Source organism: Centroberyx gerrardi, chromosome 4, assembly GCF_048128805.1.
Source record: "Centroberyx gerrardi isolate f3 chromosome 4, fCenGer3.hap1.cur.20231027, whole genome shotgun sequence".
Lineage (NCBI taxonomy): Eukaryota > Metazoa > Chordata > Actinopteri > Beryciformes > Berycidae > Centroberyx > Centroberyx gerrardi.
In genome coordinates, this window is record NC_136000.1 from 33,158,700 (window position 1) to 33,185,693 (window position 26,994).

A 26,994-nucleotide genomic window follows, 5' to 3' on the forward strand; every position below is an offset into this window, starting at 1 on the left:
CCACCGTGGGCCCCTGCAACCTCCCTATGACGGCCCGTTCCACGTCCTGGAGACCAGGTACAAGCACTTCGTGGTGGACGTCGGCAGCAAGCCGGAGCATGTTTCTGTGGACCGCCTCAAACCAGCTCACCTGGACATGGACCGACCCGTTGGCCTGGCCCTACCCCCGCAGCAGGGGCGCCCCCCTGCCCTGCCTCCACCCCCCACCCTGCCCCCACACCGCCGCAGGGTCCCCAAGGCTCCTCCGTTCTGCGGAGCCGTTGCGGCTGGGCCATCCGTCCCCCTCCACGTTGACTTTCTCTGTTATGGTGAATTCTGGGGGGACGTATATGGCGGACTCTATGGACATTATTCACCATAATCTGTGGTTTGGGTATGTTTAACACACGCAGTTATATTGTGTGCTTCTCAGGGTTAAGGAGACACAGTCCCTTTAAGAAAGTCTGGTTTTCTGAGTGACGTCAGCTCGACGTAGGGTTGTTGTGTTTTTGGGCAGCGCAATGTAAATTGTCTTGCTCTGTGGGTTTCAAATAAATGACACACGAGTTGGTGTAGTCAACGAGAGAAGTTGTCCGTCTCCACATTCCTGCCACTTCTACAATATCAAACTTAAGTCGGCAAAGACTTTTTCCTTCCCAGGTGCTACAGTCTCAGATTTAATGGTCGAAATCCCATGCCTGGTCCCACAATACTCGGATATTAAAAAGATAGTCATACACATTGGCACTAATGATACTCCTCGGCAGCAATCTGAAGTGCTCAAACAAGACTTCATCAGACTTTCCAAGCTCCCTGAACTCAATGGGAAAGACGTGTTCTTCTCTGGACCTATCCCCTCTCTAGGATGCGGAGTGGGGCGTTTCACCAGACTCCTTCAGCTCCATTCCTGGCTCCAGCTTCACTGCAGGGTGCAGAGCATTGGTTTTATTGACAATTTTAATTTGTTCTGGGAGCGAGCTACACTTTTTAAAAGGGACGGTTTACAGTTTACTGTCCGCCAATATTCTTCACAACACGCTGATTAGCCCAGCTGTGTGACTACCATCATACTCCAGTACACCTGTCACAAACTCTTCTTCCCTCACAGTACATGACTTTGCAACCAGCACAGGCACTGTACCTTACTCTAGCTACCCCTACCGGTCCACTATCACAGTAAATAAGAATCATACTCAGGCTAGAAACCAGGCTGTTCCACCTACCGTTTTGTATGATAGCTCCCCCTGTTGGCCTCCAGTTTCTCATATCCCTGTTATCTGGAACCCCAGACCCACTTTGTCTGCCTCAACTCGCCAGTCTAGGGGTGGTCATAATAAGAGATCACTGCACTTTATTAACTGTCTGCCCGCTCCCCAATTCCCTGTTCTGTCACCTGCCCCTCTAAAATGTGGCCTGTTAAATGTCCGTTCCCTTTCCAATAAGTCCTTTGTTTGCAATGATTTTATAACTGCTAATTGCCTGGACTTTTTCATGGCTACTGAGACCTGGCTCACTCCTAATGATGCTGTCCCTGTAATTGAGGCTACCCCTGCTAACTTTCATGCTAACCATTTTCATCTCCCCCGGCTTTCGGGTCGGGGTGGTGGCATTGCTGTCATCCATAGGAATAGTTATAAGTGCTCTTTTCTGTCTTTTGGTTCTTTTAACTCTTTTGAAGTTTTAAGTTTTTTAATTTCTGGTCCAGTTCCTCTGCTTTGTATACTTTTATACAGACCTCCTAAGCTAAATGGTTTTATTCATGCATTTTCTGAGCTGCTCTCTCTTGTTATACCCAAATATGATAGAGTACTCATCCTTGGTGACTTCAATATCCATGTATGTTGTCCTACTAACCCTCTCTCCTGTGATTTCCTGGATCTTATTGAGTCTTTTAATTTAAACTCCTCCCTCTAGTAGGCCTTGTGCCACTGTTCTGTCACGTGTTCTTAATGCTGATTCTGCCAGTAAATTCTGTGAAGCTTTCTCCAATACCTTAACCTCGAGCTCTTTTATGCAGCAACAGTGCCCGGAGGCTCTGGATAATTCTTTCAACACTACCTGCCTCTCCATCCTTGATCATATCGCTCCTCTTAAAATCAGAAAGAAAAAGCATAATCCTTCTCATTGGTTCAATGAGCACACTTGGGCCCTCAAGAGACAATGCAGAAAAGCTGAACATATATGGAAGGCTGATAGGTTACAAGTTTCCCTTGACATCCTAAGAAGTCACATGGTCAACTATCAGACTGCTGTTAAAGAGGCAAGATCAGCCTATTTCTCCAGTTTGATTTCCAGCAATTCCCATAACTCCAAAGTTTTATTTAAGGTTATTGATTTTGTTGTCAGCGGTTCTTCCACCTCTAATACTGAACTTGAATTAGTGGAGGAATTTCTGACTTATTTTGTTAAAAAGGTGGAGAATATTAGGACTCAGATCGTTTCAGACACGCATGTCCTATCTGTCCCCCCTTTAAACTGTGCAGTGCTGACTCAATTCCAGCCAATTTCCCTCTCAGTCCTAGAAACCACTGTCTCTCACTCTCACTGTCTACGTCTAAAAGACGTATTGCGTACTGTCAGTCCCTGCATTTTATCAATTATTAATTGCTCCTTGGCCACTGGTATTTTTCCTTCTTCCTTTAAACATGCAATTGTGCAACCCATGTTAAAGAAACCTAATCTTGACTCGCTCACTCTAAGCAATTACCGACCTATTTCTAAAATGTCTTTTTTATCTATGGTGTTGGAGAAAGTTATTGCCTCTCAACTGATTAATTATATGAATGTTCGATAACTATCAGTCTGGTTTTAGAGCTCTACACAGTACTGAGACGGCCCTAGTCAAGGTGACAAATGACTTATTCCTTGCTGCAGATAAAGGCAGGTCATTAATAAGCACAATGTACAGTACCATTGTTATGCTGACAACACCCAGTTATATGTCCCGTTACAACCCACTAATCATAGCAGCCTAACCCAACTTACCGCCTGCCTTTCTGATATTAATTGCTGGACTTCTCAAAATTTCCACAAACTTAATGATGACAAAACGGAAATTATCTTGTTTGCCACACCCAAGTCTTTCAATCAGATAGCCTGCAATCTAGGAGCCCTAGCACATAACATTAAGCCAACTGCAAGAAATTTGGGTGTTTTATTTGATTCTGGCCTTTGTTTTGAGGACCAAGTTAAGAAGGTTGTTCAATGATGTTTCTTTCAACTTAAGTTAATTTCAAAAATTAGATCCTTCTTATCCTTTGAGGATTTACACAAGGTTGTCCATGCCTTTATTTTTTCTCGTTTAGATTTCTGTAATGCCCTCTACATAGGTATTACTCAGGCTTCCCTCTTCAATTGGTTCAAAATGCTGCTGCTAGGATTATTACTGGTTCAAGAAAACGAGATCATATAACTCCAATTCTGGCCTCCCTGCATTGGCTTCCCGTTCATTTTCACATTGATTTTACAATTTTACTGTTGACCTTCAAGGCTTTACATGACCAGGCCCCTAATTATATCAAAGATCTACTAACCCCTTATGTGCCTGGGCGCCCTCTTAGATCAGCTGATAGTGGCTTTCTGGTGGTTCCCAGAGCCTGGCTGGTGACTAAGGGCTATCGGGCTTTTGCAGTCCGGGCCCCCAAACTCTGGAACGAGTTACCTGCTGAGATTAGGTTTGCTAAATCTGTCACTGCTTTTAAATCTCTTCTTAAAACATTATTTTTTAGGAAAGCTTTTATCTCTGTGTGAATTTTTTTTTTTCTTTTTTTTTTTACTTCATTTTACTCACTTATATTGTATTATTATTGTTTTACTGTATTTTATTCTTTTGTGAAGCACTTTGTAACATTGTTAAGAAAAGTGCTATATAAATAAAGTTTATTATTATTATTATTATTATCAAATGCCGCTCTTGGGACAGGAATAGTGTACTGCAGGCATATAACATGTCACCCAAGTATTAGCCTGTTGGGCAATGATGCTCTTGGGGCAGGAATAGCGCACTGTAGGTGTATGACATGTTATCCCACTATCAGTCTATCGTATACAGAGTATTGCTGCTGTTAATAAATGCAAACAATAATAATAATGAATGTGTATCCATAAATGTACTGGGGGGTCTAAGAGGCTAGGGTCCAGGTCCAACTTATTGTGCAGGGTGTGTGTGAGATCATCTGACCTCACGTGACGTGTGAGGTCTGAGCGACTGGCCTGTAGTCATTGAGAGCTCTGGGACGACCTTTCTTGGGCACCGGGACAATGCAGGAGGTCTTCCACAGCTGGGGCACTTTCTTCAGCCTCAAAGAGAGATTAAAGAGATTACTCTCCTTTAAAGACAATACTGCTGAGATTCTTTGGACAGGATGAGAGGTCCTATGGGCTGGATGGCCCACCATGACTATTCAAAGGTAGATAAGCTTAAGATAAGACTTGATTGTGTGGTGCTTGCTGTATAAAATAGATAATATAACAGAAACATTGGGACACATACTAGACTTCCCATTATCCTTGCACAGCCTGTGTCTATGGGCAAAAGGAGGTGGGCTGCAGTGTAGGTGTGACAGATATTATGCAGATATACAGTTATGTGTTGTGATTCATTTCACAAATATACATGGCATGGTTTTATCAAGTTACAGCAAGAGAGGTCAAAGTGCTGCATCTTTGGCTGAGCAGAGCATCATGCTGTCAGTTGTGTGGCCTAGCATACTGTGTGTATAATGTGTATGTATGTGTGCACATATGTTATCATGTACTGTATATGTATATATACTGTATATCATTTACTTCCCCTCCCCAGATTTTCTCTGCCAGTCTAAGAATTTAAACACGTTTGCTTCTTTAACTTCCAGCTCACTACTTTCTCGTAGCTTTGTAATGTTTTTAGCTCCGTGACAGCAGGGACTCTATGAATCGCAGTGTCGGTCAGTCAGTTGGTCACTCTATTCAATATTTTTGGTCATGTGGGTGAAAGTGTGCCACAGGGAGTTGGATTGCAGTCTCTCAATCCAGGCAGGGGTGCTTCTAGCTGTTTATATTATTTTTTTACAGCATTACTACTGAATTAGTTTACAGTGAAGAGATTAAGCAAAGATGGGGTAGAGAGAGAGCATGACCTGCACAACATGATCTCTTAAAAAGTTGTGAAATGAGCACAAACTCGCAGAGTTGAAATGCATATTTACATGCTGTGGGCACAAATTATGCGGAACTTATGTTCCTCCACCACAAGATTCTGTGGCAATAATGCAGATTGGGCACAGCATTTTCAGCTAAAGATTGGCTGAAAGGTTAAGGGAAGTAAAACAACTTTGGTTAAGGTTTGGGTTATGGTTAAGGTTAGGGAAAGGCATTGGTCATAGTTACAGTAAATAAGAAAAACTTTCACACTGCACTACTTCAATGTGAGACTACTTTCTGTTTACAGGTGTGCCTCCTTCACGTAACCATTTTGTGTCAGGAACATGCAATTGTAACACTTTATGTGCCACTAACAAGTTATGTTCATGATTTCATGTATTTGTGTGAGATCAGGTTTATCAGCCTGTATATCAGCCTGTCCAATCCACAACATTGTGAGTAGATGATATGTGCTGTAGCCAACTGAGCCTGCTTTCCCCATTTTACTTAAAGGTCTACAAATTAGTGGACATTCCCCATCGAATTATTGATTGCATTTACACCTGGTATTAAAATGTGATTTGTATCTGGATACAGCACACATTGTGATGGGAATGTGATGGGATCTACAAGGGTCAGTCAGGTGGAAATTAAATCTGTGTAAGAGTAAGAGTAAATATTCGCCCACGGTACAGAAACATCATTACCGTGGGTAGAAACGTGATCACCACGAGTAGAAACATCATACAAACGTCATCGCCATAGGTAGAAATGTCATCACCGCAGATAGAAACATCACTGTGGATAGAAACGTCATCACTGCAGGTAGACAAGGCAGCTCCTAGTGGCCAACAGTAGCTCAGCAAATACTGTGCAAGCAAATCATCAGCAAACTCTGCAAATCCCTGAGGAAATAAAAGTTAAACAAGCACAGATCCTGTGCAGGCCCACGGCGCGCCCTCTAGAGGCCATCTGATGAAGTGCAGGCTCCGTGCAAACCGTCCATGAGTGAATGACTGAGTGAGTGACCTGACTCTGCCACTTTCTGCCCCCGGCCGCATGGTGCGCCGTGGGAAAAAGCTTATTGTTATATGGTATATTGGTATATGATTCCATATACCAAGTCATACCACGCAACAGCTAACTCCAACTTGCCAAAGCATTGTTAAAATGAGTGAGTCAGTCTCTGTTATTTGGTGTGTCAGCTGTGGCAGAAAACACTTTTTCCTTTTTCGCATCAATAAGATGTTAAAATATACCAACATTAATGTTAAAAGATATTAACAACTGAGTACTTTGGTTGGTTTGAACAGCGCTTGTATTGGAAAGTATGTCAGCAAGCTCCAAACTAGGACAACAATAGCTATGTGTGTGTGTGTGTGTGTATATGTGTGTATGTGCCTGAGAGAATGAATACATGAGATGCTCTCTCCACCATCTGATCTCCATCCCTCTTTCTTTTTGTCCTTCTCTCCATGCTCCTCCTCCTCTCCCTGTCCCTTCACCATGCCCACTAGACTTATTTACATGATTTGAAATTCAGCATCGCCTTGCTCTATTTCTTCCTCTCTTCTTTCACTCCACTTCTAACTCTTCTTCCCTCCATCCCATTTCTCCCTAGTCCACCCTCTTCTCTAGCCCTATTTTCAATGTCTGAAGTACATCTAACTTTTCTTTCTATTTTTCCTTCTCATGCTATTTCTCTTTCCCCCACTCAATCTATCATGCCTCATAGATGGCCTATTACCTAAAATATAACAGTTCTCTGTCTCTCTCTGTCTCAGTCTATCCAACATGCCTCGTAGTCCTACATCCAGCGAGGATGAGATGGCCCAGTCTCTGTCGGAGGGTTCAGGTGCTTCAGACAGCGAGAGCTCCAAGGAGGGAGGAGGACCAGGAGCAGACAAGCCCAGCAGCAGGGCCTCTGGGGCAGATACAGAGCCTCAGGACTCCCTCGTCGTCTGTGTGGTCATACCGGACCTCCAGCAGTCGGTGGGTACATTGAAATGTCTGTTGAAGTAAGGGATGGGTCCGAAAATGTGTTTATTAGAATATTCATTCAAAGGGCTCAGTGTTAACCTTTTAAATTTGGCTGTAAATTTTTCTTTAAATATTGATATATTTCGTTCAGTTAATTTTACAAGTGTGAACTCTGTAGACCTCAAATGGCTGCGTAAGAGCTATGGTGTACAGCAGCCACTAGAGGGCTTCTTGTGTTGTAGCAGTTTTATCTTTATCAAGGTGAAGGCCAATTTGGTTAGGTGGAAGTGCAGCATGGCTCTATCCAGATATTTCTAATAGCTAGGAAGATGGAGCTAGCCAAAGTGAGCCTGAACAATGACAACATTTGAACTGAGACAATCTCTGCCCTCACTGATAACATGATTTGTAAAGATATGCCACCGATCAGAGGTATTTTGTCCATAATTTGCTTTAACCGTGTGCCAAGGAAATTTTGGCACACGTTGAATATTGGAATATTTACTGAGACCACATACTGAAGAGTCGACCAAGAGAAAATGGACTTGTACACATGCCTAGTAGAAGTATACACACAGTGTCAAATTCCTGTCAGAAGGTACTTGGGGTTATATGCAGATTACTTGTCCATGGAAAGTCACACAGAGCCAGGTTCATGCAGGCAGGTACAAATGCTCAAACATACAGATGTGTACATTGAAACATGTGAGTGTGTGTGTTTGTGTTTGTGTGTGTGTGTGCGCACACATGTTGACTAGACCCTGACAGTGGTGCCCAAACCCTTGTAGGTCGGGTTAAAATTCTGATTTAAGGCAGGACACCACAGGTGTCTCATCAGAATTACATTTTTAACGTTGAATATGAACACAAATACACTTTTTGTGTTATGATATTAATTTATTTTATTATAAACATATTACCTAATTTATTTTATATTTTATAAGATTTTGTAAGATTCTATGATTTGTTCTATTTTATAAACAATGTGTAAATTTGCATATCAGAACACTTTTTTCATGTGCACTTTCACAAAATTGTTAATTTACAGAGGAATTAGTAAAAGTTTTCTTTTTATGAATTATTTAGAAAATACTATGTATATGGTGAAAATCACAGGAATTGTTTGCTGTTTTAAACTGTTTGCATAATTGCATGAACTGATAACTCACACATAATCACATAATAATCTAGTATTATGTTTTTACATGAGTAAAATCAGAATAGAGAATAGTTTACATGAGTGCTTATTTAGATTATCCAGAAAGAATTGTTGAAAGTTGTCTATCCCGCCATTATCAAAACCAAAACAATTGCAACAATGATTCCGCCCTCATGTTCTTTGTTGCAGCCATAGGCCTTTCTCTATTGCAATTTAAAAATGCAGTGCTTCAGGGGCTACTTTTGGGAAACCCTTGGAAAGAAGGACACAACACATGCAGTTGTTGCACCCCTGGCAAACCGGCATTTATGGATGAGGATATGGCATGTGGATTGGTGGGAACGGGCAGTCCTGAGGGAGTTCAGTGTTGTAGAGTGGAGAGAGAACTTTAGAATGGAGCTGTGTGAACTACTGCATTCAAAGCGTTGCCAGGATTTCACCATCCATGCTCCTGTACCCCTGATGATTTGTACTGTACAAACTTGGAAGCTATGCGGTATACGAAGTTACAGCCAACCAATTTGGTGTGTACAAAAGAACCATACAGAAGTTTGTGTACCAATTGTGTAAGAGCCTGGTGCTAAGTGCCCACATTAGATGAGACGTGTGTAATTGCACAGCTATTTGAAAATGCGCCCCACATCCCTCAAATTAGAGGCTGCAGATGGAACACACATACCTGTCCTGCCACCTTTGGATGGCTATAGGAATTTAGCCTTCATACATCTTACAAGCCATTGGGGAGGACAGATATTGGTAACAATTACCCCTTGATTTACAGACAGTACAGACTATGCCTTACCCGCATTATTGCCTTAATCGCATTGAAATCGCAGACTTTTGAAGCAGAAAATCAAGCATTGCTGCAAAATGAATGAAAGACAACTGGAGAGGCATGATAAAGACAAGAAATGATTTAAACAGAAAGGAGCCCACCTCCTCGTGGTAATGGAGTGAAGGATTAGTTGTGTCAACAGTAGCCTAGCCAATTTGTTAATAGCCTGTGAGGTTTATATTCAAACAAACCTTGTTCAAGCTAGCACTGGTCAGCCTCTCAATATAAAATGGTGATTTTCAGAAAGCGATATCACCACCGTTTTACAATCAATCTCAATGCCATTTGACAGGTACACCTTGATGGACAACAGGCCGAAGTTGCATTGGTGATGACCAATTGAATTTCCTTTGTTTTGAGATTTTTGACAAACGCTAACTCTTCACTTAAAACATAGTTTTTTGTGGGGTAATTAATCATTAGTGATGAGTAGATATTATTTGAAGTTCATATACCACATAAATACAGGACTGCGGTAGGCATGTTTAAAAAAAAATTATGCTGGAAATCCTTAGCACAGAGCTGAAGATCTTAAGTTGACTGTTGAGTAGCTAATTGATTTTTTTGTCTTTTAAGATCATGGGTGAGGTAAACCTCTCACTAAAAGTATAGTTTTTGTCTGTAATATACACAAGTGAGATAAGTTGAGTGAAAATGTCAGTGTGTTCAGTAGGAGGTAGCCAACTGTATTTCTCTGTTGTTGTGCTGTTGTGTTGTTGATTCTCCATCTGATAGCATACAGCTGGCAGGATGCTGAAGCGGCTTTGTGACTGAGTCCGACTGATATCAAATATTTGGTGCGATACTTACGTTAACAGCTAGAGAGGAGAATTCATGTTATCTGATGTTTTTGTGCTAGTGGAATTCTTTTCTGGGTGGTTGTGTGAAAACTACAAGGAAATGTCATTCTCTCACAGTTGGGCCCCTGAAGGAGTAATTGAGGCATGAATATTATTTGACCACTAAATTGTATTATTACTGGCCATAAATTATCATCCCAGCCCATTTTTAGACCCTAAAAGATTTGTAAATTACACGAGTCTTAAAATGTGTATAAAGAATTAACATTAATTGTGCAAATTTAATAGGTTCACATATTATAATTATTACTATTATTATTGTTGTTGTGTTGTCTCGTCTGCAGTTAGCTATGTCCAAATAAACAATGACAGCTCAAGAGTAAATATAAACTAGTAAAGGCTACATTTTCAGAGAAAAATGTAAGTGTGCTTGCTGTCCTAGCAACAGTCCCTTTGACTTGGTGTTTGCGCATGCACTAGGTAGTGGTAGTAGTTGCAGTAGAACTATTAGTAGTAATAGTAGTGATAGAAGTGGTAGCAGTAGTAGTATGCATAGTAGTATGCATAGTAGTAACGGTAGTAGTAGTAGTAGTAGTAGTAGTGGTAGCAGTAGTAGTAGTAGCAGTAGCAGTAGCAGTAGCAGTAGTAGTAGTAGTAGCAGTAGTTGTAGCAGTAGTAGTAGTAGTAGCAGTAGTAGTAGCAGTAATAGTAGTAGTAGCCTAGTAGTAGTAGTAGCAATAGTAGTAGTACTGTTACCCCTCCATATACATATTAAAAGGAAAACTTGGTACGACTTTATATTACGGTGCCGAAAGAACAGGGTAGCTGCCGGATATTGCAAGACGAATGTGAGTACCGTCAATAGAACTTGCAGAAGTTACCTGGTGGTTAGTGCACATTAATCAGAGTTAGACAGTAGTTACAGTTAAGTATCACTCAGTTTCTTTTATTATTATCAGTACCGACCTTATAATTATCAACTGCTACCCGGTCCTTACAGGACATTTGGATAATCTCCTAGTGAAGAACCTCAGAGGTAATCAGAGTTATAGCTATGCCTAACAGAAGTTATCATGTAGTTATCAGTACCTACCCAGTCCTTACAGGACATTAATGAGTTTTAAGAGAAGAATCCGTGTGGCTCTTTTTCAAACGTCAAATCATTTTCAGTTATTTCACTGCAGCTACCATGTAACTTCACCAGGTGAGCACAGTATACTAAAGCAAACCTCTGACCTCTGAGGTTCTTCACTGGGAAATTATCCAAATGTCCTGTAAGGACCGGGTAGCAGTTAATAATTATAAGGTCAGTACTGATAATAATAAAAGAAACTGAATGATACCTCCTGGGAGATGTAACTGTAACTACTGTCTAACTCCGACTAATGTGCACTAACCACCAGGTAACTTCTGCAAGTTCTATTGACGGTACTCGCATTCGTCTTGCAATATCCGACAGCTACCCTGTTCTTTGGGCACCTTATGTTAAAGTCGTACCATTAACAGCATAGAATCGTTGGAAAGTTCTGTAGCGGTAGATCGCGTCTAATAACCAGACAGCACCTCAGTCGCTCTGCCTCACAGCTCTGAAGCAGGAGATTGTCTTTGTGCACATGCATCTGAATAAACAGCAATATAATAGAGATGTATAGATTGTGTGTGTGTGTGCGTGTGTGTGTGTGTTTGTGTGTTTACACGGCCTACCAGCTTTTCCCTCGGTGTTGAAAATCCCGAGAATGACCAGCATGATGTCACGAGAACTGCTCACTATTACCATGCACAAAGGTCTCTTCAGGTACTGTCGACTACCTTTTGGAATCACCTCAGCCCCAGCACTTTTCCATCGTGCTATTGACCAAATCCTCAGTGGACTGCCAGGAGTTCAGTGCTATCTAGACGATATCCTTTGCACTGGAGCCACTGATGAGGAACACCTTCGTAACCTGGACGCCACTCTTCAAAGATTGAAGGAATATGGACTCAGGGTTCGCAAGGAAAAATGTGAATTTTTCTGGTCATCTGTGTTAGAGCTGCTGCTGCTGCCTCTGATGACCGCTTGGGGGCAGCATGAACTGTTTCCTGTAGAGGATCATTGTGTTGATTGTTTTCACCTGTTTATCATTTAGTCATTAGTTTCACCTGCTCAGTGGCCTATTTAAGTGCTGTGGTGTTTTCATTTGTTGCTCAGTCTTGAGTTTTTCATGCCTAGTGCTATGACTTCAATTCCAAGCTTTTTGTACTGTTGCCTAGTCAATCAGTAAAGTTTTTCTTAAGTTTACTTGCAACTGTCTCCAGCCTCATCTCTGCATTTGGGTCCACTCAGCTTCCCTTGTTTCAATCTGTCGAATACCTGGGACATGTTATCAATGCCGAGGGCCTGCACACAGCCCCATCCAAGACCACAGCCATTGTGGATGCATCACCACCTCAGAACGCCAGCCAGTTGCGTTCTTTCCTAGGATTACTTAACTACTACGGTCGTTTCATTCCAAACCTGGCATCGCTGTTAAAGCCACTACATGAATTACTCTGCCAAGAAAAGACTTGGAAATGGAGTGAAGCATGTCAGGAGTCTTTTCAGAAGGCAAAGGACATGTTGGTGAGGTCAGAGGTTCTGACTCACTTTGATCTGTCGCTCCCAATCAAGCTGGCCTGCGATGCATCTCCATATGGGGTGGGTGCAGTTATTTTGCATGTAATGCCAAACGGGGATGAAAGACCCATTGCCTTTGCATCGAGGACCCTGAACAGAGCAGAGGCCAACTATGCTCAGCTAGAACGGGAAGCGTTTTCGGTGTTCGTTAATTCCATCAGTACTTATATGGAAGGAGGTTCACACTCCTTACTGATCACCGACCCTTCACAACCATCCTTGGACCACACACTGGAATACCATCTCTTGCCGCAAGCCGTCTGCAACGTTGGGCGCTGCTGTTGTCTGCACATTCATATGACATCAAGTATCGTAAGGCAGACTCACATTGCAACGCCAACGACTTATCAAGGTTACCACTTCCTGTCACTAAAGTTGCACACGGTGGACGTCTTCTACTTTAGCCAGGTGGATGATGCTCCTGTTTCAGCTTCACAAGTGAGAAAAGCTATGCGCAGTGACCCCGTCTTGGGCATTATTGTATGGGGCCACTCTGGCAGCGACGACAGCAATTTGAAACCTTACCTCTTAAAGACGAGATGAAATGAAAAATGCCTTTTTAACCCTTTTAGATCACATCCCCGGTCATACTGTGCACCTATTTAACAATATATGCCAAAAAAAATACCAAAAATCAATTTCATTGTATTCTTATATCAAAATTCAATCATGTTTTCTTCCTGTAAAACAATATGCCGTGTGCTTACGTAAGCATGCCCGTAACTAATTTCAACCAATAATATCATGACATCCACCCATCAATCAATCTTTTAGCGCACAGAGCTAAGAGGCTAAGATTCATTTCACTAGCAGGGACCACGCCACAACAATATGTCATTTAAAGGTTTAATGGAAATTCAGAGGTATTGGATGTTGAGCACAAGTGAATGGATGTAAGGGGAGGGGTGAAGGTGGAAGGAGGATGTCGTGTGTTAGGCTGGTCTGGGAGGACGTACTGGAGACCGGGTGGAGGGAGACTCAGTGTGGGGGTTCCATCTCAGGCAAGTTCCCACCCGAGCTGATAACAGGCCCCCAGACAGTACCTAGAATGACACGTGGGAGAGGTATGCACGGATTGAGTAAGAAGGGATGAGGGGAGGAGGGAAGAGAGGATGAAGGGATGTGGGTAGGGATGAGCGGAGGGAGGGATGGGGTAGGGATGAGGTAGGAAGGTGGATGGATGAAGGGAAGGGAAAGGGAGGGTGGGTCGAGAGATCTGAGACAAACGAGGCAGGATGGGTTGACCAGGTATAAGTAGACTAGGCAGGTGATTAGAGGTGTGGTTGAGGCGTGGCCCTGCTCCCGAACCTAAGTTAACTAATTAACTTCATTTCACTATCAGGGACCACGCCACAACAATATGTCATTTAAAGGTTTAATGGAAATTCAGAGGTATTGGATGTTGAGCACAAGTGAATGGATGTAAGGGGAGGGGTGAAGGTGGAAGGAGGATGTCGTGTGTTAGGCTGGTCTGGGAGGACGTACTGGAGACCGGGCGGAGGGAGACTCAGTGTGGGGGTTCCATCTCAGGCAAGTTCCCACCCGAGCTGATAACAGGCCCCCAAAAGAGTCAGATCTAGATTGAGCTGAGTTGAGTGTGAGCTTGACGGAGATCATTAAGATTGTTGCGGATATAGGAGCGATATGCCTGAGATGACCAGCGGCCGAGGACCTGGATGGTTTGATCCGAGATGCCCAGTCTGGCTGCTGTGGATGCTGCGCCGATGCGGAAGGAATGGCTCGAATAGTGTTCTGAAGATATGCCTGAAATGTGGAGGACTCTGTGTAAATGCTTCTGGAACCAGAATCGAGTGGCCATTTTTCCTGTCTCGGTGAGAAAGAGTGGGTGTTGAGGTGATGCCTTGGTGGCATACCTAGAGCTGATGTATTTGGCCAGCGGCTCGTATGGGCTGAGATAGGAGTCGAGGCGGAAAATGTAGATAGGGAAAGAAATTCCCAGCTGATCTGTTTTACTCCTTCGGAGCGTGAATATGAGAGAGTCGGAAGTGTGGATGGTTATGTCAGATAGACTGGGATGATGAGAAGGATTATAGGCAGATGAAGTCGGGGCAAATTCGGAGCACCTCAGGAAGCCGAAAAAAGCCAGCAGGAACATGGATTCTAGGGTCAAGTCGACCATAGGGAATATGTAGCCTGAACGTAGAGAACGGATGCAGAGGCTGAGAAGGTCAGAAGTGAGTGGCAAGCGTCTGGCCGGGAGAGCAGGTTCCTGTTTGCGCAAGCCTTTGATTAACATGGTAACATGGGAATGGGAGGTAGGAGGACAATGGAGGCCAGTGACTAGTTTGAAGAAGAAGTTGATTCCTGCTAAGTAGGTCTGGATGGTGGAGGACCGGATTTTTTGGACAGAATGAGCATGGGTGATAAAATTGCAGATAGACATGACGTCCAGAGAGGGGAATGACAGCTGGTAGGTGGCGTGGTATGCCTTGAAACAATTCCAGCCAGTTAGGTAGGCTGAGAGAGTGCTTGGGGCGAGGCTGTTGAGGATAGCTTCTTGTGAAGCGTTAGAGAGGTTTCCCAGCTGTGGAGCTAGTTGAATGTTGTGGCTGAAAACGGTGGGATTGGTATGGGATGAAAATCCGATTCTGGGGCCAAGTGTCTGAATTTCTGGAATGAGAAACGAGACAATGAATCAGCGATGCTGTTGTGGTGACCAGGAATGTGGGCTGCCCGGAGGATGAACTGGTGTTGAGCCGAGATTAACGTGAGTCTGCGCAGGAACTGCATGATGGCTGGAGAACGGGATCGACCTTTGTTTAGGATCTCTACGACTGCAGTGTTATCGGAGTGGATGAGTATGGACTTCCTAGACCATTCATGCCCCCAAAGAATGGCAGCTATGACAATGGGGTATAGCTCGTGAAGCGCGGATGAAGGAGAGCGGGACTCGGAGTCGAGAGATTTGAACTCTGAGGGCCAAGCAGAAGCGAACCATCTCCCTCCATAGTAGCCACCGAAACCTATGGAGGGAGCTGCGTCCGTGTAAAGTTGGATGTCCTCGGGCTGGGTGATGAAGTCGTCGTAGAAGAAGGAAATGCCGTTCCAAGAAGACAGGAAATGTTGCCACATACGCATTTCCATTTTGCAGGCATCGTCCAGATCGACTCTATTGTGGAGAGAGGGGACGGCTGCAGCTTTAGTCAGAAGGTTGGACAGGAAGGATTTTGCTTGTGGAATTATGCGAATGGCATAATTGAGATGGCCAAGGAGGGCTAGTAGCTGGCGTTTGGTGCATCTGTCTGCCAGGAGATAGTTCGACAGGAGCAGAGTGATGCGCTGTATTTTCTCTGAGGGCAGAGATGCCTGGAAGGAAATTGAGTCCAGGGTGATGCCTAAGAACTCGATGGATGTGCTCGGCCCTGAGGTTTTCTCCTCAGAAAGAGGGACACCAAGTTCTGAGAAAACTTTTGTGAGAGTAGTGAGCCCGAGGTGAGGAGGTGAGGCTGGTGGAGTGACGATGAGGAAATCGTCGAGAAGATGGAGTATGTAAGGGAGTCTGTGGTTGTTAGTCAGGATCCAGCACAGGGCTTCTGAAAGAGAGTCGAAGATCCTAGGACTGCTTCTGCAGCCGAAGGTAAGGCGCACAGAAAAATAATATGCACCTTTCCAGCAAACACCGAAAAAACGCCAGAAGTCTGGATGGATTGGCAAGACTTTGAATGCGCTGGTGATGTCTGCTTTAGAAAGCCAAGCTCCACGTCCTGCCAAACGGATGAGGGTAATGGCATGGTCGATGGTTGCATATTGCATAGAGAAATCGGGACTAGGAATGACACTGCTGATGCTCGGAATGTGTGAACCATGCGGGGAAGACAGGTCTATTATCAACCTCTTTTTTCCGGAGTATTTCCGAGTGGCGACGCCTATTGGGCTGATGTGGAATACCGGAAAAGGAGGATTGTCGAATGGGCCTATCATGAATCCTTCCTTGACTTCCTTGGCCAATAGGGTGTCGACAGTGTGAGGTTCCGCAAGAGCGGACTGAAGGTTGTGAGAGACGTGGGAAGTATCGGGAAGTACTTCTATACCTGGATGGAAACCATGTGTGAAGCCGTTGATGAGAAAGTGAACGAACTGTCTATCTGGATGGTTTTGTAGAGCAGTGGCAAGGACATGTACCTTAATGGGTGTGCTGAGATGCCGTGCTAGTCAGTCTGCAGGTGTGGTTGGATTGTGGGGGCAGGTACTCCTGGCGTGAGCGCCTCCGCAGAAGGAGCAGACGTGCAGGAGGCGGCAGTTGGAAAGAGTGCAGCCCAGGTGGTTGAAGTTGTTGCACACCATCCTGCCTCCCTGGTAGAGGATTGGCCTTCCCCGTTTGTCGACTCCCTTCGGCACAGGAACATTGACTGAAGGACGTATGTCCGCGGGCCTGGGAATGATGGGAGGTGGGGGTGCGGCTTGTGATAGGCGGTTGAAGACTGGGGCGTTGCGTGAGGAAGAGGGACATGAGCGAGGTGGTGGAGCACTGACTGTGCATGCTGTAGCGGGGTGGGAAGGGGCTCCGCATAACTCGCAGGAGAGGGACGTGCGGGCTGCGAAGATGCGGCAGTAAAGCTCGGAGTCGAGGGCGCCCCAGTATGTTCCCTGATTAAATTGCTGTATCCGGCCAGCTGCCTGGTTAGCAAAGTGGACGTGGTAGCTGTAAAAACCGGTCCCTCCGAAACGTAAGGCCATGTCAAGCACGATAGATAGATAATCATCTAGCTCAGATCTCCGTGCGGGAAAGGCTGAGCAAATAATGTTGCGGTAAAGTGAAAATGCAAGGGCGAATTCTGCAGGAGTTAAATCCTTTGACCTTGAAGGTAATGGGTGGCGGAGCTGCACTGAACCGAAGTTAGTCTGCATTTCCCTGGGCTGGCTAGTGTCGACAATGGAAGGCTGAAGGAGCTGGGCTAAATCTACGTAGTTACCAGTGAGTATCTGCTGACGTAATGCAGGAGAGACGGGAGAAGGGCGACAAACTGACGAAGCTGGCTGGGTGGGTGGAGCTGCTGTGGCTAGAGTGTAATTATTGGCACAGGGATAAAAAACATTTGGGTGTTGGGGAAGGGAAGGGGTGGGGATGGAGAAAGGGAGGGGGGGGGGAAGGACAGACCAGTTGGAAATGAAGGAGGAGGCTGGGAATAAGCGACTTGATTAGCCTGTGGCGGGGCCCCTTGAGTTGCTGGAAGGGGCTCTCGTGCTGCCGTGTTGGCTGTGAAAGAAAAGGGGGGAGCGGAAGCCATGTTGCTATGAGTGACTGAAGGAAGGGTAGAGGAAGGGATGATGGGATGAAAGGATGTATGTGCACAGGGATTTTGTGAAGCCTGCGAAGACAGGGATGAAAAGAAAGCTGAGATCAGCTGAGAGAATTCTGAAACGGAGGGAGCAGGCACAGGGGGACATACGACCTGCCCCCCACCAGGGGGGGCTGCTGATGCAGGCTGCGGCTGTGGCGGCGGAGGCTCTGTGACGTCACGCCTGACGACATGGGCGGTGGTTGGCTCTGGCGAGGAAGCCGGAAGCGCGGGAGGTACGGTGTTTGTTGTTGCTGTATTGATGGAGGCTGAATATAGTTTAAACAGTGTTGCTTTATTGTCGCCGCGGTGGAAGGGAATGCCTTTCCCTCTCAGGAAACGTTGGAGGCGGGCGACGGTCCACTCTCTGATGTCGGGCTCTGTTTGTGGACGAGGAGACTGCCGAGTGGAAGATGAGGGCGCACCGCGAGTGCGTCGTGGTGGATCGCCGAGGACTGTAGGCCTACGTGAGGGGGGCTGCTGCCGATGAGAAGAGGGTTGGAGCCGGCTCCTACGACCATGCCTGCTCTGTCTATGGTTTTCGGCCCTCGCTGAAGGAGGAGAGGAGGCCTGAGATCTGCTGGGAGTCGGAGAGATCTCGTTGGTGGAGCTTGAGTGGAGAAGCCGACGGGGCCGTGGTACGTTAACCACTGAGCGCAGGCGACTCCGCTGGGGCGCTTGGCTGTGGTCTGGTTGCTGTGGCATGTCTGGTGGAAGATAACCGGCTCCGAACAAGTCATCATCGTCCTCTGAATCGGGTGGATTGAGCCGCAGTTCGGGATCCATGGTGAGTTTGAAATCGATTTAGTAACGTAATGCTGTCGAGCGTTTAAGAGCGATGCACGGTCTGTCTGTTGTCGAGAGATCTGAGACAAACGAGGCAGGATGGGTTGACCAGGTATAAGTAGACTAGGCAGGTGATTAGAGGTGTGGTTGAGGCGTGGCCCTGCTCCCGAACCTAAGTTAACTAATTAACTTCATTAGTTAGCTAGCTAGCAACAGTATGGTACTTCGGTGTGTCTTCGGGTGTTATGACACACCCACTTTTCAACGTTCAAATCAAATTCCTCCCAACGTTATGTCCCGCCTGTCTTTCCTGTTTCACTCGGAAATACGTCACGATACGGAAGTTAGATACTCTCGAAATGCCGTTTCATCTCGACTTTAAGGAGGGCAGAGCTGTCAGTGCAATCTGGATGTTTGCTGTGGGGAAGGAGAGTGGTTATTCTACCGTCACTATGCAAACCAGTGTTGCAGCAACTCCACTCTGGACACAGTGGTATAGTACGAATGAAAGAAATAGCAAGAAGCTATTTCTGGTGGCCAGGAATGGATGGACAGATCGAGGATATAGCCAAAACCTGTTCCTCATGTCAGAAAGTCAGGAACAGTCCTCAGATAGCTCCTCTGCACCCCTGGAACTTTCCAGAAGAGCCATGGCATCGTGTGCATATTGATTTTGCAGGACCTTTTGAGGACAGTATTGTTCCCTATCGCTGTTGATGCACACAGCAAATGGCCTGAAGTGGCTATCATGAGATCCACCACTATTGAGAAAACAGTTGAGAAGCTGGGGGAGATATTCAGCCGCTTTGGATCTCCCGTTCAACTAGTTTCTGATAATGGACCACAATTTCATTCTTGCAAGCAAATGGCGTGCAGCACATAAGATCAGCACCTTATCATCCTGCAACTAATGGTCTTGCGGAAAGGTTTGTGCAAACCATGAAGCACGCGTTGAAGGCATCACGAGGTCAGGGAACACTTCATCAACGATTGCACAGGTTCCTGCTGACCTATCGCAACACGCCACATGCAACCATTACGGCATCACCTGCCAGCCTGTTGTTAAAAAAAGATCTTTGAACCAACTTTGACCTCCTGAAGCCAACATCAGTGAAGGACACAGTTTTGCAGCAGCAAAAGAAGCAGATCAAGTCTTTGCTCCAGGTGAATCTGTGTTGGCGAGGAACTACTGTAGTGGACCTAAGTGGGTTCCTGCCACTGTCATCGTGCAGACTGGACCGGTATCTTATACAGTTCAGACGGTTGCAGACACCATCTGGAGAAGGCACGTCGACCAACTGTTACAAACACCAACACCCACAGAACTGTCTTCCGAGAACTGTCCTGATGCATCGCCTGTCGATCCATCTGTTTGTCAACCTTCACAAGGCCAAAGCTCATTTACACCTGAAGCTGAGGTCTCAGCTCCTGATTCTCAGGTCAAAGAGACTGGAACACATCCTCCTAGATCAGCATCTGTTTCGAACTCACCACTGAGACACAGAGAGACTGAGGTTCCGGTTGACCGCCGATTACCGATTACTTACCAAAACCAACTGGGGCAGAATAAACCCCATGGGTATAGTCAGGGGTCTGAGGTAGTCCACCCTCACCCCAGAGTTGCTTTGATTGTTTAAATAAATAAATGAATAGTTGATTAGTAATATAAGAAGCAGATTATATAAGATGTATGTTACAGTTTTTTCTGAATGCTTAAACACTAACAGTGATTCTTGAAGCACTATCTCTGAAACCATTAACACTTGTAGCCAATGCATTTACCAAGTGTGCCAAACTGAATGCACGTTCTCTGCTTTACACTCAGTTTGTAATTTTATAACACACTTTTTGCAAAATTGTAAGCACAACTCACTGCTTTACACTCAGTTTGCAATTTCATAACACACTTCTAGCAAAACTGTAACCTCTTATGAAAAAGTAGTACACTTAAGTATTTTTTTAATAGTAAACTTTAAGTATAAAAGGTATGCTGACTAAAAGTGAAAGTAAAAATATTTTGCTTCCACACAAATGTAACTGTTTTGTCAGCTCCATTGTCACCGATGTAAATTAATTTAATTATGCTTTTGATATTAGGATAACTTCAGGTGTTTTGTCATACATGTAGTAACGTAAACACACATACACACAGGTATCCAAATGTGTAAAGTATGGATGTGTATTCCGAACATAACACACCATCAATACAAATAAGGGGAAAAAGTTTTTTGTTTTTTTTCTTACTGTAAGAAAAAAAAAAAAAACTTTTTCCCCTTCTTTGTATGTGTGTTTACTACATGTATGACAAAACTTTACAGTATTGCAAACTGCTATGCCCCGCACACAGAAAAAGCAAAAGCCACAAGTGTTTTTCATTTATACTATCAGTGCGTAGTTGGTGCTTCGTGTGCTTATTCAAATGATGGTTTGTGTGTTTGTGTTGACGCAAAAACACAATGTTTTAAAAGAGTTTGAAGAGTTTTGCAAGAATTGTTTACTTTTGCAAGAGATGTATAATGTTTTGCTGGTTTGGTGTAAGGTTTTGTGGTTAGTGTGTAGAGTTTTGCAAAAATAGCCTATAGTTTCAAAGATAGTGCCTAAGCAATCAGAAAAAACTGTAATAGACATCTAAAGAGCCTATGGATTTATTTTGGAAATTGTGGAAATTTTAGTAAGTAGTTTAATAGGACATCTATTGTAATTGTGTATTTGTCCTTTACTTTTTCTGTAGATGGACACACAAGGTGTTATAGTTAATTAAGATGCCATGTTGTTGTCGGTGTGCTGCATACAGAAATAAATGGTTTACTCCCAGTAGGTGTCCGAGCAATAATTGTTATACAGGTGAGGTTAAAAAGTCCTCAGGATGTAACAAATACGACAGCAAGGAGCCAGACCTAGATGAGAAACAATTTAAATTAAAGCTGCAAGCAGCGATGATCGGGCCCTCGCACTTCGCGCACGTCGGGGTGTGCCGCAGCCGCCGCATCATTACTGGACACCGACCGATCGACGCGACTCAGAATTTTCAGTATAGAACGTGTCATGTCCTGTGTTGCCAGTAGGTGGCGCTATGACTATGATTGAAAATTGGCCTGTAGATGTGTTCAGGCCGGGAGTCTCATCAATCATGTGAAGTTTGGGGCAGATTTGACCACGTACAGCCGAGTTACAAACCACTTCCTGTGTTGCCAGTAGGTGGCGCTATGACCATAACTGAATATTGGCATGTCGATGTCTTCAGCCCAGGACTCTCATCAAATATGTGAAGTTTGGTGCAGATTTGACCATGTACAGTGGAGTTATAGACCACTTCCTGTGTTGCCAGTAGGTGGCGCTATGACTGTGATTGAAAATTGGCATGTAGAAACGTTGAGGCCGGGACACTTATCAAACATGTGAAGTTTGGGGCAGATGTGACCATGTACAGTGGAGTTACCTAGCACTTCCTGTTTTGCCAGTAGGTGGCGCTATGACTATAACTGAATATTGCCATGTCGATGTCTTGAGGCCATGACACTTAGCAAACATGTGAAGTTTGGGGCAGATTTGACCATGTAGAGTGGAGTTACATAGCACTTCCTGTTTCGTGGCGAAACATGGAAATTCGACGCCTCGCCATGCCCACGCCGTTCGAGGAAAACTCAAGCTTTTAACAACTTTTCATCGTCAAGGTCTGTTATATACGCTGCGCAAGTTTGAGGTGGATCCGATGAACCGTCTAGGAGGAGTTCGTTAAAGTATGACCTGTAAATGGGCAAAAATGGCCAAAAATGCCACAATCAATTCAAAATGGCTGACTTCCTGTTGGGTTTAGGTCATGGGAACTATTGATGTTTTTTGTAGGTCTGCACATGATACATGTGCCTACCAAATTTCGTACATGTAGGTGAAACGTAGAGCGAGTGGTATTTTTTTGAAATTTTGTAGGCGGCGCTATTGAGCCATTTTGCCACACCCATGCGCAAGACCCATAAAATATGTAATTTTTCAGCACTTCTGAGGCATGTGCAAAGTTTGGTGAGTTTTGGAGCACGTTTAGGCCCTCAAAACTGCGATTCATTGGAGGGAAATATAATAATAATTAAAGCTGCAAGCAGCGATGATCGGGCCCTCGCACTTCGCGCACGTCGGGGTGTGCCGCAGCCGCGGCGTCGTTACTGGACACCGACCGGTCGACGTGACTCTGAATTTTCATTATAAAACATGTCATTTCCTTTTGCCAATAGGTGGCGCTATGACTATGATTGAAAATTGGCCTGTAGATGTGTTGAGGCCGGGAGTCTCATCAAACGTGTGAAGTTTGGGGCAGATTTGACCACGTACAGCCGAGTTACAAACCACTTCCTGTGTTGCCAGTAGGTGGCGCTATGACCATAACTGAATATTGGCATGTCGATGTCTTCATGCCGGGAGTGTCATCAAACATGTGACGTTTGGGGCAGATTTGACCATATACGGTGGAGTTACAGAGCACTTCCTGTGTTGCCAGTAGGTGGCGCTATGACTGTGATTGAAAATTGGCATGTAGAAATGTTGAGGCCGGGACACTTATCAAACATGTGAAGTTTGGGGCAGATGTGAGCATGTACGGTGGAGTTACAGGCACTTCCTGTTTCATGGCGAAACATGGAAATTCGACGCCAGGCCACGCCCACACCGTTGGAGGAAAACTCAAGCTTTTAATAACTTTTGATCGTCAAGGTCTGTTATGTACGCTGAGCAAGTTTGAGATGGATCCGATGAACCGTCTAGGAGGAGTTCGTTAAAGTATGACCCCTGTAAATGGGCAAAAACGCACAATCAAATCAAAATGGCTGACTTCCTGTTGGGTTTAGGTCATGGCACCTATTGATGTTTTTTGTAGGTCTGGACATGATACATGTGCCTACCAAATTTCGTACATGTAGGTGAAACGTAGAGCGATGAGTATTTTTTTGAATTTTGTAGGGGGCGCTATTGAGCCATTTTGCCACACCCATGCGCGAGACCCATAAAATACGTAAATTTTCAGCACTTCTGAGGCATGTGCAAAGTTTCGCAACTTTTCGAGCAGCTTTAGGCCCTCAAAAATGCGATTTATTTGGCCCGAGAAAAATAATAATAATTAAAGCTGCAAGCAGCGATGATCGGGCCCTCGCACTTCGCGCATGTCGGGGTGTGCCGCAGCCGCGGCATCATTGCTGGACACCGACCTGTAGACGCGACTCTGATTTTCTGTATATAACGTGTCATTTCCTGTGTTGCCAGTAGGTGGCGCTATGTCTATAACTGAATATTGGCCTGTGGATGTGTTCAGGCTGGGACACTTAGCAAACATGTGAAGTTTGGGGCAGATTTGACCACGTACAGCCGAGTTACAAACCACTTCCTGTTTTGCCAGTTGGTGGCGCTATGACTATGACTAAATATTGCCATGTAGATTTGTTCAGGCTGGGACTGTCATCAAACATGTGAAGTTTGGGTCAGAGTAGACCACGTACAGCCGAGTTACAAGCCATTTCCTGTGTTGCCAGTAGGTGGCGCTATGACTATAACAGAATATTGGCATGTAGAAATGTTGAGGCCAGGACTCTCATAAAAAATGTGAAGTTTGGGGCAGATTTGACCACGTACAGCCGAGATACAAAGCACTTCCTGTTTTGCCAGTAGGTGGCGCTATGACTATAACTGAATATTGGCCTTTAGATGTGTTCAGACTGTGACACTTAGCAAACATGTGAAGTTTGGTGCAGATTTGACCATGTACAGTGGAGTTACAAACCACTTCCTGTTTCGTGGCGAAACATGGAAATTCGACGCCCCGCCCATGACTATAACTGAATATTGGCCTTTAGATGTGTTCAGACTGTGACACTTAGCAAACATGTGAAGTTTGGGGCAGATTTGACCATGTACAGTGGAGTTACAAACCACTTCCTGTTTCGTGGCGAAACATGGAAATTCGACGCCCCGCCCATGACTATAACTGAATATTGGCCTTTAGATGTGTTCAGACTGTGACACTTAGCAAACATGTGAAGTTTGGGGCAGACTTGACCATGTACAGTGGAGTTACAAACCACTTCCTGTTTCGTGGCGAAACATGGAAATTCGACGCCCCGCCCATGACTATAACTGAATATTGGCCTTTAGATGTGTTCAGACTGTGACACTTAGCAAACATGTGAAGTTTGGGGCAGACTTGACCATGTACAGTGGAGTTACAAACCACTTCCTGTTTCGTGGCGAAACATGGAAATGCGACGCCCCGCCCATGACTATAACTGAATATTGGCCTTTAGATGTGTTCAGACTGTGACACTTATCAAACATGTGAAGTTTGGGGCAGATGTGAGCATGTACGGTGGAGTTACAGGCACTTCCTGTTTCATGGCGAAACATGGAAATTCGACGCCAGGCCACGCCCACACCGTTGGAGGAAAACTCAAGCTTTTAATAACTTTTGATCGTCAAGGTCTGTTATGTACGCTGAGCAAGTTTGAGATGGATCCGATTAACCGTCTAGGAGGAGTTCGTTAAAGTATGAACCCTGTAAATGGGCAAAAACGCACAAAAATGGCACAATCAATGCAAAATGGCTGACTTCCTGTTGGGTTTAGGTCATGGCACGTATTGATGTTTTTTGTAGGTCTGGACATGATACATGTGCCTACCAAATTTGGTACATGTAGGTGAAACGTAGAGCGATGAGTATTTTTTTGAAATTTTGTAGGGGGCGCTATTGAGCCATTTAGCCAAACCCATGCGCAAGACCCATAAAATATGTAATTTTTCACCACTTCTGACGTCTGTGCAAAGTTTCACAACTTTTCCAGCACGTTTAGGCCCTCAAAAATGCGATTCATTGGAGGGAAAAATAATAATAATTAAAGCTGCAAGCAGCGATGATCGGGCCCTCGCACTTCGCGCATGTCGGGGTGTGCCGCAGCCGCGGCGTCGTTGCTGGACACCGACCGGTCGATGCGGCTCTGAATTTTTAGTATAAAAGGTGTCATTTCCTGTGTTGCCAGTAGGTGGCGCTATGTCTATAACTGAATATTGGCCTGTGGATGTGTTCAGGCTGGGACACTTAGCAAACATGTGAAGTTTGGGGCAGATTTGACCACGTACAGCCGAGTTACAAACCACTTCCTGTTTTGCCAGTAGGTGGCGCTATGACTATGACTAAATATTGCCATGTAGATTTGTTCAGGCTGGGACTGTCATCGAACATGTGAAGTTTGGGGCAGATTAGACCACGTACAGCCGAGTTACAAGCCATTTCCTGTGTTGCCAGTAGGTGGCGCTATGACTATAACAGAATATTGGCATGTAGAAATGTTGAGGCCAGGACTCTCATAAAAAATGTGAAGTTTGGGGCAGATTAGACCACGTACAGCCGAGATACAAAGCACTTCCTGTTTTGCCAGTAGGTGGCGCTATGACTATAACTGAATATTGCCATGTCGATGTCTTGAGGCCATGACACTTATCAAACATGTGAAGTTTGGGCCAGATTTGACCACGTCCAGCGGAGTTACATACCACTTCCTGTTTCGTGGCGAAACATGGAAATCCGACGCCCCGCCCATGACTATAACTGAATATTGGCCTTTAGATGTGTTCAGACTGTGACACTTAGCAAACATGTGAAGTTTGGGGCAGATTTGACCATGTACAGTGGAGTTACAAAGCACTTCCTGTTTCGTGGCGAAACATGGAAATGCGACGCCCCGCCCATGACTATAACTGAATATTGGCCTTTAGATGTGTTCAGACTGTGACACTTAGCAAACATATGAGGTTTGGGGCAGATTTGACCATGTACAGTGGAGTTACAAACCACTTCCTGTTTCGTGGCGAAACATGGAAATTCGACGCCCGCCCATGACTATAACTGAATATTGGCCTGTAGATGTGTTCAGACTGTGACACTTAGCAAACATGTGAAGTTTGGGGCAGATTTGACCATGTACAGTGGAGTTACAAACCACTTCCTGTTTCGTGGCGAAACATGGAAATCCGACGCCCCGCCCATGACTATAACTGAATATTGGCCTTTAGATGTGTTCAGACTGTGACACTTAGCAAACATGTGAAGTTTGGGGCAGACTTGACCATGTACAGTGGAGTTACAAACCACTTCCTGTTTCATGGCGAAACATGGAAATTCGACGCCTCGCCACGCCCACACCGTTGGACGTAAACTCAAGCTTTTGATAATTTTTCATCGTCAAGGTCTGTTATATACGCTGACCAAGTTTGAGGTGGATCCGATTAACCTCCTAGGAGGAGTTCGTTAAAGTATGACCCCTGTAATTGTCAAAAATGCCACAATAAATGCAAAATGGCTGACTTCCTGTTGGGTTTAGGTCATGGCACCCATTTACCTTTTTTTT

The 26,994-nt window shown here is 44.8% G+C and overlaps 1 protein-coding gene across 1 annotated transcript in view; it reads left to right on the top strand.

Annotated features, from left to right (window-relative positions):
* Nucleotides 1-6,894: 6,894 nt before the first annotated feature.
* The window catches only part of shank2b (SH3 and multiple ankyrin repeat domains 2b), a 287,358-nt gene continuing 267,258 nt past the window's right edge, over nt 6,895-26,994 (top strand). Inside the window, 1 exon segment of the mRNA XM_078283292.1 lies at nt 6,895-7,092. Within this exon segment, the coding sequence (XP_078139418.1) occupies nt 6,895-7,092 (198 nt within the window).